The sequence below is a fragment of the Cuculus canorus genome, chromosome 19, assembly GCF_017976375.1.
Source record: "Cuculus canorus isolate bCucCan1 chromosome 19, bCucCan1.pri, whole genome shotgun sequence".
NCBI classification, from domain to species: domain Eukaryota; kingdom Metazoa; phylum Chordata; class Aves; order Cuculiformes; family Cuculidae; genus Cuculus; species Cuculus canorus.
Window position 1 is genome coordinate 5,395,228 of NC_071419.1, and position 15,256 is coordinate 5,410,483.

The 15,256-nt window shown below is 53.6% G+C and overlaps 1 protein-coding gene across 2 annotated transcripts; it reads right to left on the reverse strand.

Annotated features, from left to right (window-relative positions):
- Positions 1-342: 342 nt before the first annotated feature.
- Positions 343-14,018, reverse strand: AIF1L (allograft inflammatory factor 1 like). Of its 2 annotated transcripts, XM_054084471.1 has the most exons (5): positions 13,882-14,018; positions 7,761-7,827; positions 4,765-4,806; positions 3,448-3,610; positions 343-1,798 (listed from the first exon to the last, which is right to left on the reverse strand). In XM_054084471.1, exons 1-5 carry the CDS (start codon positions 13,957-13,959, stop codon positions 1,711-1,713), a joined length of 438 nt encoding a protein of 145 aa, XP_053940446.1. In that variant the 5' UTR covers positions 13,960-14,018; the 3' UTR covers positions 343-1,710. The 2 variants fall into 2 exon arrangements, with proteins under 2 accessions (XP_053940446.1, XP_053940447.1); XM_054084472.1 differs by lacking the exons at positions 4,765-4,806; positions 7,761-7,827; positions 13,882-14,018 and adding an exon at positions 3,708-3,881 and having other exon boundaries at positions 3,448-3,633.
- Between the last annotated feature and the right edge of the window lie 1,238 nt (positions 14,019-15,256).

Genomic DNA, 15,256 nt, shown 5'->3' on the forward strand with positions numbered 1-15,256 from the left:
CTGCTCTCGATCAACAAGTTATTCCTTAAAATAAGCACAGCCACCTGCGTGCATTCAGGAAATCACAAAAAAAAACCAACAAGGGACAGCTTTCAGGAGGTGGCCTCTGCATTTCGTAACAAACTCCATGGCATTTGGTCAGTTATTAAAGATAAAGATCAGATCAAGACAGTCCAAACCTATCTCTAAGATCTGTTTAAGGTTTTATATTAACAGATTTGGAAACTAGTTCACTTAATCTGCAACCAATCACATGGACTGAGCTTCAGAGGAGCTAAACTAAATACACTGGCACACAGTGTAGCTTCAGAAGATTTATTTTCAGTACTTAAAGTAGACTGGTGCTGCTTCTGCTCATATTTTATTTTCTCTCTGGTATAGTTTTGGTTTTCAAGCAAACAGTAGTAAGAATGTTTGGGTTTGGCTTTTGGTTTTGTTTTTTTATTTCTTTATTTAAAAGTGCAGCCTTTGGCAGGAACAATCAGCCTAGTAAAGTTAATCATCTGTATTTCCTTTAAAAAAATTAGTTATTAAACCATGATTTTAAAAAGGTAAAAGCTGCCAAGAACATTTAAGAAAAAGAGGAGGGAAAGGGCAAAGAGCAAACATCTGGATTCCAGAAATTCTGTATAGAGCAAGAATCACCGCAGTAACCAGAGTGTGGATAGCACAGTCACAGCTACATCTGGATCCCAGCTCAGACACCACACTTCCAGCCATTCTTATTTTGCAGGTTTGAGAGCTCATCCATCAGGGAAACGTACCCGGTAGTCCCAGGGGAGCAAGCTGAACAGATACAGGGAGGTCTGCAAAATCTGAGGGGCAGAGCAGTTGCATGAGGACAGATCCTCATCTGCCCTGGTCTGGCAGGGCTCACGGTTCAGTCACCCAGCTTCCTTTCACCTGAGGGTTTAATTTCCCCAAGGCCCTCCTGAGGGGCTGCAAATGTGCACCAGTAGGCTTGTTGCTTCACCTGACAGATAGAACAGACAACCACCCTTTCAGAAGTTGCGCTCCTGATCGGATCCAAGTAGAGATTTACCAGGAAGGGCGTCTCTAAGGTCAGGTAAGCCATCCTCCCTTGCAGTGGGTGGTGTTGGACCTGCAGAGATCCAACAGAGATCCAGCCATGCCCACCTCCAAGCTTAAGGAGCCTGCAGGCAGACCTCTGGAATCCATGCACCTTCCCACATTCACCTAGCGTGCAATAAGCCTGACTTGTGTTTTGGTGAGGTCAGGAGGGGAAGAACTAGTTCAAAGTCAGGAAGCATGGGACAGAGCAGAGAAGGCACTTATTTTTTTTCCACCCATGAAGCTGCTGTCAAGGGCTTTGCCAGAGAAGCGCTCGATGTCTGGCAGCAAAGCCCTTTAGGAACCTGTCAGGACAAGCACAGCTCTGAACTGAAATGCTGGGAGGAGAGTAGCTCCTCATCTGAGAAATGTAGGAAGGGCAGAGGAAAGAGTAAGATGACAAGATTGGGGTTTTTGGTCTCACATTACACTTGGTGCTACAGCTTCTCTCTAACAAATCAAGTTGGCTAAGGGATGCAGCAGAAAGACGTGAGCTGGGGGTCTCCAGCTTCCCTTGCTGTTCCTCTAAGGCAGGTTAGTCAAAAACTAGGACTGTCCACAGTAAAGAGTGACAAAGCACAGGTAATCTCTGTTACAGGCCAGCAAAGCAAACAGTGCCGATTCTTCAGCCTGTCCTCTTCAAGGGAGGCTGGCTATGTCTCTCTCTGGAGGTGGACCAGAAGGTTTTGGGTTGCTTTCGTTGGCTTTTCCTTCAAACATCATGACCCTGCAAAACACAATGGATAATACCAGTGAAAAAAGCAGGTGCATCTCTACCCATCACTGGGGGATGGGATTATCTTACCCGCTGAAAAATAGCATCTGCCGTCTATGCAGAGGGCATTTGATAATTAACAGAGAGGAGAAAGCCCACAGAGGGCAGTGCTGCCAGCCTGGCAGGCAGCTTTGCTTTTCCAGCAGCTTCCCGGACTGGGTTCCCAAAGCCTCTGCCGGTTTCCCTCTCAGAGCTCAGAGGATTAGCACAGTTTTATTTAGACAGCCACTTCCGAAATACCCTGGGCACACACTGCACGCTAAGTTCTCCTGATGCACAAAAGCAGATACCGTCCCGTGCCCACCTTGCACATAACCACGCAGCAGAACACTCAAAAGCCAACACGGAGTATGCAACAGCAATTCCAGCCAGGAAAGAGGGCAGACACAAGGAGCAAGACACTAGCTAGAGGAATCCCAAGCATTTTGCAACCACCAGCACTGTCTTCCTCCCTGAGGACTGCAGCTACGCTGGGAATGCCAGCTGCCACGCTGGATCAAAGGACTGCACTGCTCTTGGGACGAGTTTTACATTTCTGCTCCTGCTCTAAAATGTCCAACAGACAATGGGGTGTCTGTTAGCAAGAGAAGGGACTCGTCTGTGAAAGCTGCTGTGGTTGGGAGGAAGGATGGAAGACATGGGACAGGCTGCAGGCTGTAGAGAAGAAAGGTTGAACAGGGGTATCAGAAGTCTGTGCATACTTGGAAGAGAAGCATTCCAACGTGCAGACACAGGACACTCAGTGCAGAGAGGAAAGACTGGTTGCCAGCAAGCACGTACTGGCTTAGAGGGAACATGTGAGAGGTTGGAGCAAGAGCCTTCCTCCCAACCTGCCCTGAGCTGGCTGCCTTTTTCAAGCTGCCTTCAGAAAGGGGTAAGGGGGATGGAGAGGAGCAGCTCCTATTCATGGTGGTTAGAGACAAAAGCAGGGCCAGCCTCCGTGGCTGTGAAAGGAAAAGCCAGGCTTCAATGGGGTCGAGATGGAGCCAAGCAAGTGCTCGGAAGCCATTTGTTACAGCAGGACTTTCAGAGCCCTGTCGAGAGGGCAGAGGGGGCCGTGGGAGGCTGGTGCTGGCAGCCTGTACTGCAGAAAACCTCTCCCAGCACAAGCCAGCTGTTTCAGGCATGTGTCCTCTCTCCAAAATCAAGCAGGGAGGGAGCATCCTGTGGGAAACAGGAGCCAGCACTACTGGTGTTGGCAGGACCATCATTCACTGCTCAAGTCCTGCCACCATTCACAGCGGAAGCCTGTGTCCCCACAACCAGCAGGAGCCATAGGGAAGAGAAGGAAAGAAGTCACACAGCGCTGAGTGCACGCACACCCTCGGTAAAGGGGGGAGAATTGCTCTGCACAGAGCATGTGGGAGGAAGCGTGTGCTAACACAGCAGGCAGCTCCACTGGGAGCGCTCACCACTGCTCAGCCCACGCACGGGCACCCTCTCATGTCTCATTGCAAACTCCCCCTTCACAAGGGTCCTTGTCTCCCCTCCTTGAGCACCAAACATGCACAGCTCCACCTCCACCAGGCAGAACAACTTCTGCTTCTGGTCACACCAGCTCCGGTGCTGCATCTCCTCCGCTCCCTCCCAGGGACACTCACAGTTTAAGCACAGCAGAGCGTTTCCCAAGCATCACATTGACGAAGTCTTGGTATGAGATGGTCTCGCTAACCCCTCCAGTCACCTCAGAGATCATCTTCTTCAGTTCTAGGTGGGTCTTCGGAGCCCCCAACTTCTCCATCATCCTTTTGACAGACATCAAATCTGCAAGACCAAGGTAACCAGTGCTGTCAGGAGGTGACCATGCTGAACACAGAAGAACCCTAGGGATACAGGTGCAAGTTCCCACCTCAGACCTCACCTGCAGGCTCCAGGGTTGGCAGCATTAAGCTGTTGCTGAAAGCCAAGAGAAGCCTTCCAGTACAGCCCACTGCTGTACTGCCCAGTACAGAGCATCACTTCCCACTTGTGCAGTTCAAGATAAAAGCACCACACTTGCTGAACAGGGACAACTCTCCAAGTGCTCCAGAAACGCCTGGGGACACTGCTTTATAGCTCAGAACGTGGCGCCAAGAATCACAAGGAAGGGGAGGAGGGAAGCAACACTAGGCTTAAAGCTGGAGACAACCAGGCTGTGGGGAGCGGATGCCCCTGCCCAACGCCACAGGCCACTTCCTCCCATTGCTCTCCTGCCTGCTGCGATTTGTGGCCCCTTTCCTCCTGGAAACAACAGTGCAGCCCTGAGTCAGGCTCCTCCAGCTCCCCACAGGCTTTATTTCAGCTCAAGGGCTGAAGGAGGAGGGGAGTGAGGCAACAGCCTCCTAGAAGGGCAAAGCACAGGAGCGATCACACTTCAGTGTCAGCTCCAGGGTGCAGAACGCTGGGTCTTTATATAACTGGCGCTTTGTGGGCTCAAACCAGGGCCACTCAGCTGAGCCACACTCACATTCAAGTCCCCCACTTCCCTCCACTCGCCTCCCAGCAAAGCAAAGAGCTCTTCTGTGCATGGTTTTACACAGCTTCTGCCTCAAGCCAAGCAAAACCCAGGATTGTGCAAGCCCTACAGCTTCCCAGCTCTGGAAATGCCAAGGATCGAGAAGGCAGCCTTCAGTGGAGAAAAAGGGAGAAAAAAATCATTTAGACCAGAAAGAAGTGGAAGAGCTAAGCAGAGACTCAGGTGGAGAACAGGACTGGGAAGAACTTGGATCTTGAAGCAGGTGAGGAGAGACTGAGGAAGCTGAGAGGCAGGGCTGGAGAGCCAAGGAAGTCCCTGGCTGGCAACAAGAGCCAAGCAAGGCTGGACTCAGGAAAAGCCCACAGGTTTTCCTCCTCAGTGACACAAATGCAGAGGGAAGCAGCAGATATAGCAGCAGACTGTTGCTCTTCCAACCCAGCAGCAGTATCCCTGCCTCACTCACCAATCTCGCCTTGGTTGTTCAGGTCAAACTCCATGTATTTCTCTGGAAGAGACACAGAAGCAAGTTAGCAGGGTGCTAGAGTAGTGGGTGTGCAGAGCTTTGGAGACCTATCTGCTTAGAGCAACAAAACAAAGGGTTCAAGGATAAGATTAATATGCTGCTGAATGCAGAATTCAGAGAGAGAGACCATCTCAAGACCAGGTCTTAGCTCCCTTATCTCAATTCCAGGGCTCTAGAGTTAAGTGCTCTTTAATTGTGGCTACTTTTCATTTAAGCTGAAGCAAAACACTGGCAGGAGAACAAGATATCAGCTAGCCATGAATAGCTTTAAAAGGTTTCCAGCCAGAAAAACAAAGCTCTGCAACAGCCTCCCAGAAGGAGCAGCAAAGAAAACAAAACCCTGGGCACTCCCAAGATGAAGCTTGATCGGATTAGGAGGGGGATTAAATGACGTAGTTGCCTGCAATAGCAAGGGACACTCTGCAGTCCTCCCAACGCTGTGCTGCATTCCCAGAGCAGCACCTGCCAGAAGAGATGCTCAAGCACTACATCAAGAGGATGAAGCCAAGAACATGCCTAGGAGCAAGTTAAGCTAGAGATGGCTGTTTGCCCTTCCAGCTCGCTGTCAAACAGTGCTCAATCAGATGATTCCAACATCCTCAGACAAAGGCAGGCCCTGCTCAAGAAGGTCTGGTAAGCTTTGCAGGACAAAAGCTGCCACGCCGTAACAAACAGCGCATTAATTTGAGTCAGAAAATCAGGCTTTCAGTCCTGTGCTGTTTCTGACCCTTGGAATGACACACCTGTGTGCATCCTATCCCTCCACCTCCCTTGCTAGATGCTTACCATTTAGACTTTAAGCTCTTCAGGCAAGGATTTGCCTTACAGAGCTACAGCTCCTAGCGCTGCAGGGGGCCCCCGTCATCTTAGTTCTGCTAACTGAGAAGAACAAGATGCCTGCTGCCACCATCCATCCATGCTGAGCTGGAGAAATCTCCACTTGCCCTGCGGTCAGCACTCACTCCCCGGAACGGGCTCAGAGGATTCAAATTAAGTGAGACCTCCCAGGCTGCTCCTTTCCCCCAAGGGAAAAGACTTTTTGCCTCTGCTCCAGGGACACCAGCGAGCAGATAAGCGTGAACAGAGAAGTGGCAGGCTAACTTAAGGACCCGAAGGGAAGAGGAGATATTTCAGACATCGAAGCCTTCCCAGGACCTGTGCTTCTAAAGGAAAGTGATGGATTAACTGGACTGAAGGGCAGCCACAGGCAGAGGAATGGCTTGGCAAGTCTTCACCTGGATCTCAGCTGGTGGGTTACTACTGTCATGAGCTGACTAGGAGAGACCTAGAGGAATACCACATCCAAACCAAAGCTTCAGGCAGGAATAAATGTCTCCATGCAAGCATTACACAACCAATCCTAAATGAAATTAGGGCTGTCACACAGGTGCTTCGGGTAAAAAAAAGCGACATTTGATGTGGAACTGGCTCTCCCACACTCTGCCTCACCATAATGACCTTGTGCAAATGAACGGCCGCTTCTTTGGGCAGGGGTCAGGCACCCCAGCATGTGCTCAGGGACACAAACCCTGCTTTGCTGTGTCTGTGCCCAGCACATGTTTTCTCTTCTTCTCAGCTGACACTTAGCCAGAAGCACAGAGAACAGAAGGCAGCTTTCCATCATCGTGCTCTGAGCCTCGGCTCGCACATTTCTCTCTCCCTCCCATCCCAGCTGCAGGGATTTGGTGGGGCAAAACCACACGTGGTCCATCCTCTCACAAATGCACTTCCACAAACACCGCACGGGAGCTCCCCGGACCCGGCTGGGGAAGGCAGCACGAAGGACGGCAGAGAAGAAACACTCCGGCCATAACGACACAATGAACTAATTGTTGGAGGAGGCAGAGGAGGCATTGGAGAGCAGGACAGACCACGGAGGCAAACTCACGAGGCAGCAGGAGGAGATGCCAAAAGCTCTCATTACAGGGAATTCCGCGCTGCTGACCTACAGTTGCAATGTTTGAAGAGCCCCGATTGTGATGGGAAAAATAACGTGGGGCTGCAGCCAAAAGCCACGGCCACACAATAGGGAACAGAAAAAGGATGGGAGCACAGGAGGCTCCTTTGTGCCCAGCAGGGTAAGGGATCACAAAAACCCAGCCAACTTCTTGCATGCTGTACTGAAAACCAAAATTCAAAGGGAAATAGCAGACAACACCTGAAAAGGAAGAAAAGTCTGGCTTTATTTGGTTAGAATCTGGCTGAGGACAAACCTTGAGGACAGTGGGACACAGAAAACATTTTTTCTCAACTGCCTGCAGCCACTGCTTGGAAAGAAAGCGGATGCACCCAGAACAGCCCTGTCAAATCTTTGGGGAGAAGTTCCAGAGGACCCCAGGCTTTTGAGCTGCTCCTCTATCGCCCATCCCAGCAAACGGCCCAAATCTAAGCCTCAGATCTGCTGACCCACTGGAGTTAAGATCTGGCCAGGACTAGAGACACTTTATTGCTGATCCCTGTGGTACCAAGGGTCTTGGAAAGGACCAGACTAAAGAAACTTTTGGGGATGGAAAGGAATGCCCTAACTCCTTCAGGAAGCAGCTGAGACCTCTGCTCTGTGGGAAGAAAGCGTCCAGCTACTGCATCATCCGTTATACCAGGTAGCTTGTTGCAGCATCTAGACAGAGACCATCCTCTTTCGCTGCCCCTCGGGATTTTGCCCATGCAGCAGGTTTTGCAGTAATAGCAGCTGCCAGGCAGGATGTCTGCAGGGTGACATGTCCTTGCCCTACAAGTGGGGGGAGTACAAAGGCTCATGTGGGAAAACCACCTCTTCAGGGAGTTTGAGTCCCACAAGCAAGGGGAAGGTATCTATCCCAGCTCAGTCGCTTATATTTGGCAGAGAGTCTCAGGTTGGTGAGATCCAAGTGCTGAGGAAAATAATCTATTCAGAGCAAATAGACTGAAACAGGACACAGAAACTCTCTAGTTCTCACCTTTGAACACTGCCAACTTCTCCTCCAGATCTTCTTCATCACTGAACTTTGGGTCACACAGAAATTCCTAAAATGAGGAGGAAAAAAAAAAAGAAGAAGAAGAGAGAACCCCCAAGGTTAGAGACAGAAAGGAAAACATCCTAGAGGGCATGTAGGAATGTAGCATTACCCAGAAGACCTACACAATTCCAAGAGAGCCACCTCTGAGCAACAGTGCCAGGAGACTTGAAAATGGGATGAATCCTTACACACTTTGCCCTTGACATTCCAGTGCAAGGGGAATGCCTCTGCTGTCTCAGATTTCACACCAACAGCTTGAGGGAGGGCTGGACCCCATGTGCCTTTGGAATAACTGCATGAAATGCCCTTTTCTTGCTCACCCAAGGTTTCAACTCCCCTTATCTCTGCTTAAGCACACATAGCACATGGATTGGGCACTTATTCCCAAGAAGAGCTCCTATTCATTGCAAAAAGCACTCTGATCTCAGAGATTTCAAACTCTTGGATAACTGAGGGCTAGCAAATGGAACAGTTGAAGTTTGCAGAACACTCTGCATCCAGGAGGGGACAGGTATTTTGGGGTAAGGAACAGGCTCTCACTCCTTCAAACTGCTTATTCATTTTCCCTCTACCCTGCTCAGACTGGAGAGGAAATTCTGGGTCAGTTCTGATCACTTTTGTTCATAGCTTCACTTCAAAACCTTAAGGCACCCCAGAGAAGAGACCACAAATTGCAGAGCCAGCTCTACTGCTACGTCCTACCAGCAACACCCCCTGCAGCTGCGAGCAGCAGGGTCTGCTCTCCCACACTGCCCAGCTCCAGCAAGCCCAGCTCAGCTTAATGACTCTGCCTGTGTCCAGCAACAACACCACATTCTTCAGTGCAGAAATCATTAACATCTGCACAGCTTACGCATGGCCTGTCCAGGATAAAAACCCTTCAGGGGTTAGAGTGAAGAGAGGGCTGGGGCTGTTCCCTCACTCTGGGCACACGTTCCTCACCGCTGTTGCTCACAAGGAAAGCAGAAGTGGGTCCCCAAGAGATTAGGATCTCCAGCACTGGGGCAGCATCACTGGTGATTCATGAGACACCTCCTGCTCAAAGAAGCCCCATCTGCAGACACCAGGGCATCAGGACTGCATGAGGTCCACAGAGCCATCAGTAACACGAATGCCCTCCAGCCTCTAGAGCATGTTGTCATTTCTTCCAGAAGGAAGACTAAACCCAGCTGTCGCCAGGTGCAATGAGCTGGGCCAGCCTGGCTGCTGGGACGGCTCTGGAAGCACTGCAGCCCTAAGCCCTGGTTCCTGCTGCCACCGCCAGCCCAGAGCTTTTCATGCTTGATCACCACCTGCCACCCTAACCCTAACCCTGTAGCACGTGGTTTGGGCCCCTCCAGCCCACACGCCTGAAGCCGCTCCCTCTCTCCTCACTGGGACTGAAGAGCCTGGACCTGCCCAAGGAGTCCAACTACCTCAAACCTTCACTGCAAGTTAACCACTGCTTTGGCAAGTCCTTGCTGGGGAGTCCTTGCAAACTCAGGTTTTGTAGCAAGCACGCTAGGACAGAAGTGACTATCGTACCCTCCTCCCACCTCATCAAACTCCAGATGGGACACAAGAAACTATGCCCAGCGTGACCCAGACTTCCCTTATCACCATGGACACCAACTCAAATTGAGAACTGTGGTGAAAAGCAACGTTCCCAGTTCCTTCTTTTGCTTTCCTTTGCCAACTCGATTTCATTTATCTCAGTTATTTCTACCCAGGGGTATCATTTGCCAGCCCAACACAAAGAGCCCAATTCAGCTTTGATACCCGGGCTCAGCCAGCAGCAGAAGCCACCAGAGAGCAGAGTCATCTTACCTACTGCTATTGCCACTGAGAAGCCTCTCTAGGAAGAGCCTGCCAAACATCCCTGAGAAGAAAAATAGGGCCAAAGCATCTCCTGGCCACCAGGTCACAGCTTCATTCCTGCCCTGCAGGCACAGCAGACAGCTTACACCACCCAGAAGGACAGGCTATGTGAGAGCAGAGCGCTGTGTTTCCCTGCGAGCAAGAAGCAGCACAGAAATGGTCAAGATGAAAGAGAACGCTACATTCGTACATGACAGCTGAGGGACACGTGCCCAGAGGTCCAAAAGATCCTTGCAGGAGAGCAGGATGGGTGACACAGGGCGCACACCTAGCGCTCAGTCCCCTTATGTTTCAACTGGAGGGCAGTCAGACAGCCTATCAGTGTCACACCTCTGCTCCAGAGCAACAGGGGAGCGTATTTCAAAGGCATTCCACCCTCCACATTGTATAGGAGCAGGCTGCGACTTCGATAAGACAAACACTCACAACAGCACACAGGAATGCAGTCCCCAGGGCCAGTGACTCATGCTCAGCCCAAGTGGCTTAAGTTCCCCCTTAGAGCCCTTCGCTAAAGCTCTCATTTTAAGGGTCATGTTCTATTAATAAGAACTGCTTAAAAATAAGCCCCGACCTCTCTCCCCCGCTCCTGCCCTGAACAGCCTTTCTTGGGCAGACACGCTTTTCTAAGCCAATAAATTCAGCCACGCAAGTCCCAGCTACCTGCGAGACAACCTGAGCAAGGCCAGGTCCTTTCTCCCTCTCCAAAAGGGTATCTCCAACCAGAAGGCCAAGCTCTTACTGGATGGAGGTGCTCAACACTAACCATCCTGCCTGTTGGGGCTGGGAAGGGGCTGAGGGATGCTCACACCTACCCGGGATGGGGGAAGGAGGCACCTGCTCTCCGGCAGGATAAGTTCCTCTCCTGCAGCCCAGCGCATTAAAGTAAAACTAGGTTGAAACTAATCTACGCTGGATTAGACTTGCCACCTTGATGCACGAGGCTGAACAATGTGATTGCCTTTCCCCAGGAAGAGGGGAAAAGCCAAGAGGGGATCTCAGAGGAGCATTTCAGGCTGGAAGAGAGAATTGAATACGAGGACTCAGCTGTCCTTCAACAGCATGTCTGCACTCAGGACGCTGCCTGCCAAAGACCTTTATCCCAGCGAGAGCCCTGGGGTAGAAACCAGCCAGGAAAACAGGGAGGGACCCTGTGTTACAATGAGACAATGAGATTAAGCCTGATAGGAATTTGGCCTGTTAGGTCTTATTAGGAGCACATTACTGGTTTGCAGCCCTGGGACTCTTCAGGGCTGAAGAACCGTCCCTCCTTGGCTCCAGCTACGGTATCACCGAGGTTTACCTATCAGTTTGGTGTCAGAAGGAAGTGTGAGCTGCTTCACTGCACACTCACTCACAGCAAACTCCCTCACGGAGCTGGCAGAGCAAGCAAAGCGCAGGAGCGCAGGGTTTGGTTTGCTGCCCAGAGCCACTACAACCCAGCAGCTGCTCAGGATCTGCGGGCAGCCGCTACCTGTGCCACCTGCAGCTTCATTTCTAGGGGCACAAATCCCTTCTCCTAACACTAAGCCAACACGCAGGGCAGCAAGGATGTGAACAAGCAGCTCCAGCCTCTGTCACTAGGAAGTTACGTAGCTTGTTTCATTTTTGTCATCCAAACCTCACCCAGAAAAAAAGCCTGCCAGAAACGATGGCTGTTTGGGGGAGAGATAAGAACCTGTCCCCTGCGGGGCAGGAAGGAGAGCCCCCAGCCCTGTGGCACAGCAGCAGTGTCCAGAGAATCACAGCTTCCCAGACTTAGATCCACAGCTCCTACCAGCTGAAGGATCACGTATCCACCCTGTGCTCAGCGATGCTGGAAGAAAGCTCTACAACAGCAGAAACCGCAGCAGAAGGTACAACGCTCTCCTTTCCTTCTCAGCCCAAGGGTCAACACCACCTCAGCTATGGGGGATGTGTTATGTCCACCTACGTCCGTCTTTGGCACACGGCATGCTGTGCCTGCCTTCCAACAGCACGTTTCAAGGATCCTTTTTAGCCAAGTGCTCTTACTCTACACTTTACTCTGCAGCACCTCCTTTTCCGCTCTTATTCTGCGGCACCTCCTGGTTTCTAACCATGAGATTCCCTCTCCAGTGACTTAAATAAACTTCACCTTTGCTGCTTCACTCTCACCTGGAGGAACATACTAGCACTTTTCATAGCTCAGTCAACGCGAGGGCAAGGCAAGCCCACCATCTCTTCTAAGCTCTCATCTTGAGCAGCTCTTTGATTTCTCCACCGGTAACACCAAGGTGCCCTTGGCTTTCTCAGCAAGTAACCCATCTAGAAATGACCTGAGAAATCCCATCGTTGGAAGTTTTCAAGGTTAAAACGTTCTTTTCACCCTCAGAACCGTTCTTGGCTGGGAGGGATGCCAACAGAGCTGCCTCCACAGACCATGCCAAAGAAGGGATGGGGCAAGCCCAAATCTCCAGGAAAAGGACCTTGCCTGACCTCAGCATGAAGGGCACAAAGCCCAGTGTACTTTGCACTAATCCAGGAGCTGCAATTCCCCCTGCCCAAGGCCTGTGGGACGTCCAACTGCTCTGGGTTCCCCATTCATGCAAAATTAACAACTAGAAACCCTTGAGTCAGCTCTTCCAAGCAGCAGAAACTCCTCGCTCTTAGAAGGGAAGACATCAAAAAGTGGAGAGAAGGTTGAAGCCCTCCAGGAGAACAAAAGCTCCCTATTCTTGCTGGTGCATGTTACCAAAGGGAACTGCACAGCAATCAGTCGCCTCGGATCCACTTGTGTGGTGATGGCGGGGAAAGAGCTGCCTGCGAGGGAAACCCCAGAGGCAGAAGGAGGTTGGGGGCAACCTCCCTACCTCCCCATTCTCATTCTCCTCTCTTTTCCCTCCTCTCCCTGCCCAGCACCACTGCAGCCCCCATCCTGCAACCCCACAGCCCGCATGCCTGCTGCCCACAACCCCATACCACATCCCCACAGCTCCCCAACCCTACAGCAGCTCCCATCCTGCATCCCCCCATCCTTGCAGCCCCCCAATCCCTGCTGCAGCTCCCATCTTGCACCCCCACACCCCCATCCTGCATCTCCCAGTCCTTGCAGCCCCCCAATCCCTACTGCAGCCACCATCCTGCAGCGCCCCGGTCTTCACAGCCCCCCAGTCTTCACAGCCCCCCAATTGCTGCTGCAGCCCCCATCCCGCATCCCCCATCCTGCATCCCAATCCTTGCAGACCCCCAATCTTTACTGCAGCCCCCATCCTGCATCACGACAGCCCCCATCCTCCAGTCCTTACAGCCTCCTATCCCCTCATGTCCTCAATCCCTTCTACAGCCTCCATCCTGCATCCCTCAATCCTTGCAACCTCCCAGTCCTTGCAGCCCCCATCCTGTGCCCGCAATCCTTGCGGCCACCCAATCCCTGCTGCACCCCCCATCCCGCACCCTCTCAATCCTCGCAGTCCCTGTTCTGCATCCCCCAACCCTTGCAGCCCCCCAATGTCTGCTGCAACCTCCATCCTGCATACCCCAACCTTCGCATCCCCTCAATCCTTGCAGCCTCCATTCCGCATTCCCCCAGTCTTCACAGCCCCCCAGTGCCTGATACAGCTCCCACCCTGCACCCCCATCCCACATCCCCCAATCCTCAAACTCCCTAATCCCTGCTGCAGCCCCCAGCCCCACCCCGCATCCCCCAGTCTTCACAGCCCCCCACTCCCTGCAGCCCCCATCCTGCATCCCCCAGTCCTCGCAGCCCCCCAGTCCTTGCAGCCCACATCCCGCATCCCTGCAGCCTCCCACTCCCTGCAGCCCCCATGCTGCATCCCCCAGTCCTCGCAGCCCCTCACTCCCTGCAGTCCCCATCCCGCATCCCCCCAGTCCTCGCAGCCCCTCACTCCCTGCAGTCCCCATCCCGCATCCCCCCAGTCCTCGCAGCCCCCCAGTTCTTCCAGCCCCCATCCTGCAGCCCCGCAGTACCCCCAGACCTTGCATCCCCCATCCCACATTCCCCCAGTCCTCGCAGCCCCAACTCCTTGCAGCCCCCCACTCTCTGCAGCCTCCATCCCGCATGCCCCAGTCCTCGCAGCCCCAGACCTCGCAGCCCCCCACTCCCTGCAGCCCCCATCCCGCATCCCCACATCCCCCACTCCCCGCAGCCCCCATCCCGCATCCCCTGCGGCCCCCATCCCCGCACTCCGCGCAGCCCCCACTCCCCGCAGCCCCCCGCCCCCCGCACCTTGTTGATCTCCTCCAGCCGCCCGTCCTGCGGCGCCCGCCGCGTCCCCGCCGCGCTCGGCCTGCGCGGAGCCGCCATCGCCCCGGGCCGCCCGCGGCCGCCGCCTCAAGTAGAGCCGGGCGGGGCGGACACCCCCCCCCTCCCCGCCGGTAACCGTGCCCCGCCCCGCAAACCTCCGGAGCCTCCCGCAGCCGGGACCCCTACGGGAGGGGCGAGAAAGGACCGAAAAACCGAACCTCCGTGAACAGCGAGCACCGTGCACAGAAGCGGCACCCCCGGGAGCCGCTCCGGTGTCATCCCGGAGCGGGAGCATCCCTGCATCCCTGCTCAGGGCACCCCCTGGAGCTGCTCCGGTGTCATCCCGAAGCGGGAGCAACCCTGCATCCCTGCTCAAGGCACCCCCGGGAGCTGCTCCGGAGTCACTCCGGTGTGTGTGCATACCCTGCATCCTTGCTCAGGGCACTCCTTTGAGCCACTGCGGAGCGGGTACATCCGCACCCCGGGGCAACCCCACGAGCTGCTCCGGAGTTACTCCGATGCTGGATCCCTAGCATCCTCACCCCAGGGCACCCCTGCGAGCTGCTCCGGAGTCACTCCAGAGTGCGTGCATCCCTGCATCCCCACCTCGGGCCATCTGGAAGCTGCTCCGGAGCCACCCTGGAGTGGGTACATCCCTGCTCAGGGCACCCCCGGGAGCTGCTCCGGAGCCACTCCAGGGTGGGTGCATGTGCCTGCATTCCCAGCCTGGGACACCTCTAAGATCCTCTCCAGAGCCACCCCAGGGTGGGGATGCACCCCACCCTGGGGCACCCCCGTGAGCTGCTCCGGAGTCACTCCGAGGTAGGTGCATCCCCTGCATCTCCACCCAAGGGCACCCCTGGGATCCACCCTAGCGTGGATGTATCCCCTGCATCCCCACCCCAGGCCTCCAGTACTGATTCCAAGGGCAGCTTTGCCAGGTGCTGTTTGGAAGCAGCCACTTCCAAGTCTGTACCGGATAAGCCCTGGAGCATCAGGAAAAGGCACTTAGCTCAGAACAGATACGATGAAGATGCTATGTGTCCTAGCCAGGATGTAATGGGGGCAGTTGCACTCAGCCCCCTTTGCCCCCTGCAATCTCAGCTAGACACTGTAGCACAGGGCCTGAAAGACACCTTTTTTAAAAGACCTGCACTAAAGTGGTTTTTAGTAGGAAATGTCAGACTGCTGCCCCGCGCCGCCCCAGAGCCAGCTGCGCTTCAACCCCGGGAGCAGCTGCCTCTGCTCCTTGAAAAAGCGACAAGCGCAGGTCCCGCGTGTCCCCTCCTGCTGCCATGCACTCAGCCAGATGGGCAGCTACGTACTCTATTAAGGAATTTTAATGGATACAGCTCGA

Excerpts from the sequence above, each read along its gene's own strand:
- AIF1L (XM_054084471.1), bottom strand. The coding sequence starts at position 13,959 with ATGGCGGCTCCGCGCAGGCCGAGCGCGGCGGGGACGCGGCGGGCGCCG. Across the intron at positions 7,828-13,881 it reads GGCTGGAGGAGATCAACAAG|GAATTTCTGTGTGACCCAAA; the intron begins GTGCGGGGGGCG and ends TCCTCATTTTAG. Across the intron at positions 3,611-4,764 it reads GAACAACCAAGGCGAGATTG|ATTTGATGTCTGTCAAAAGG; the intron begins GTGAGTGAGGCA and ends TTGGTCTTGCAG.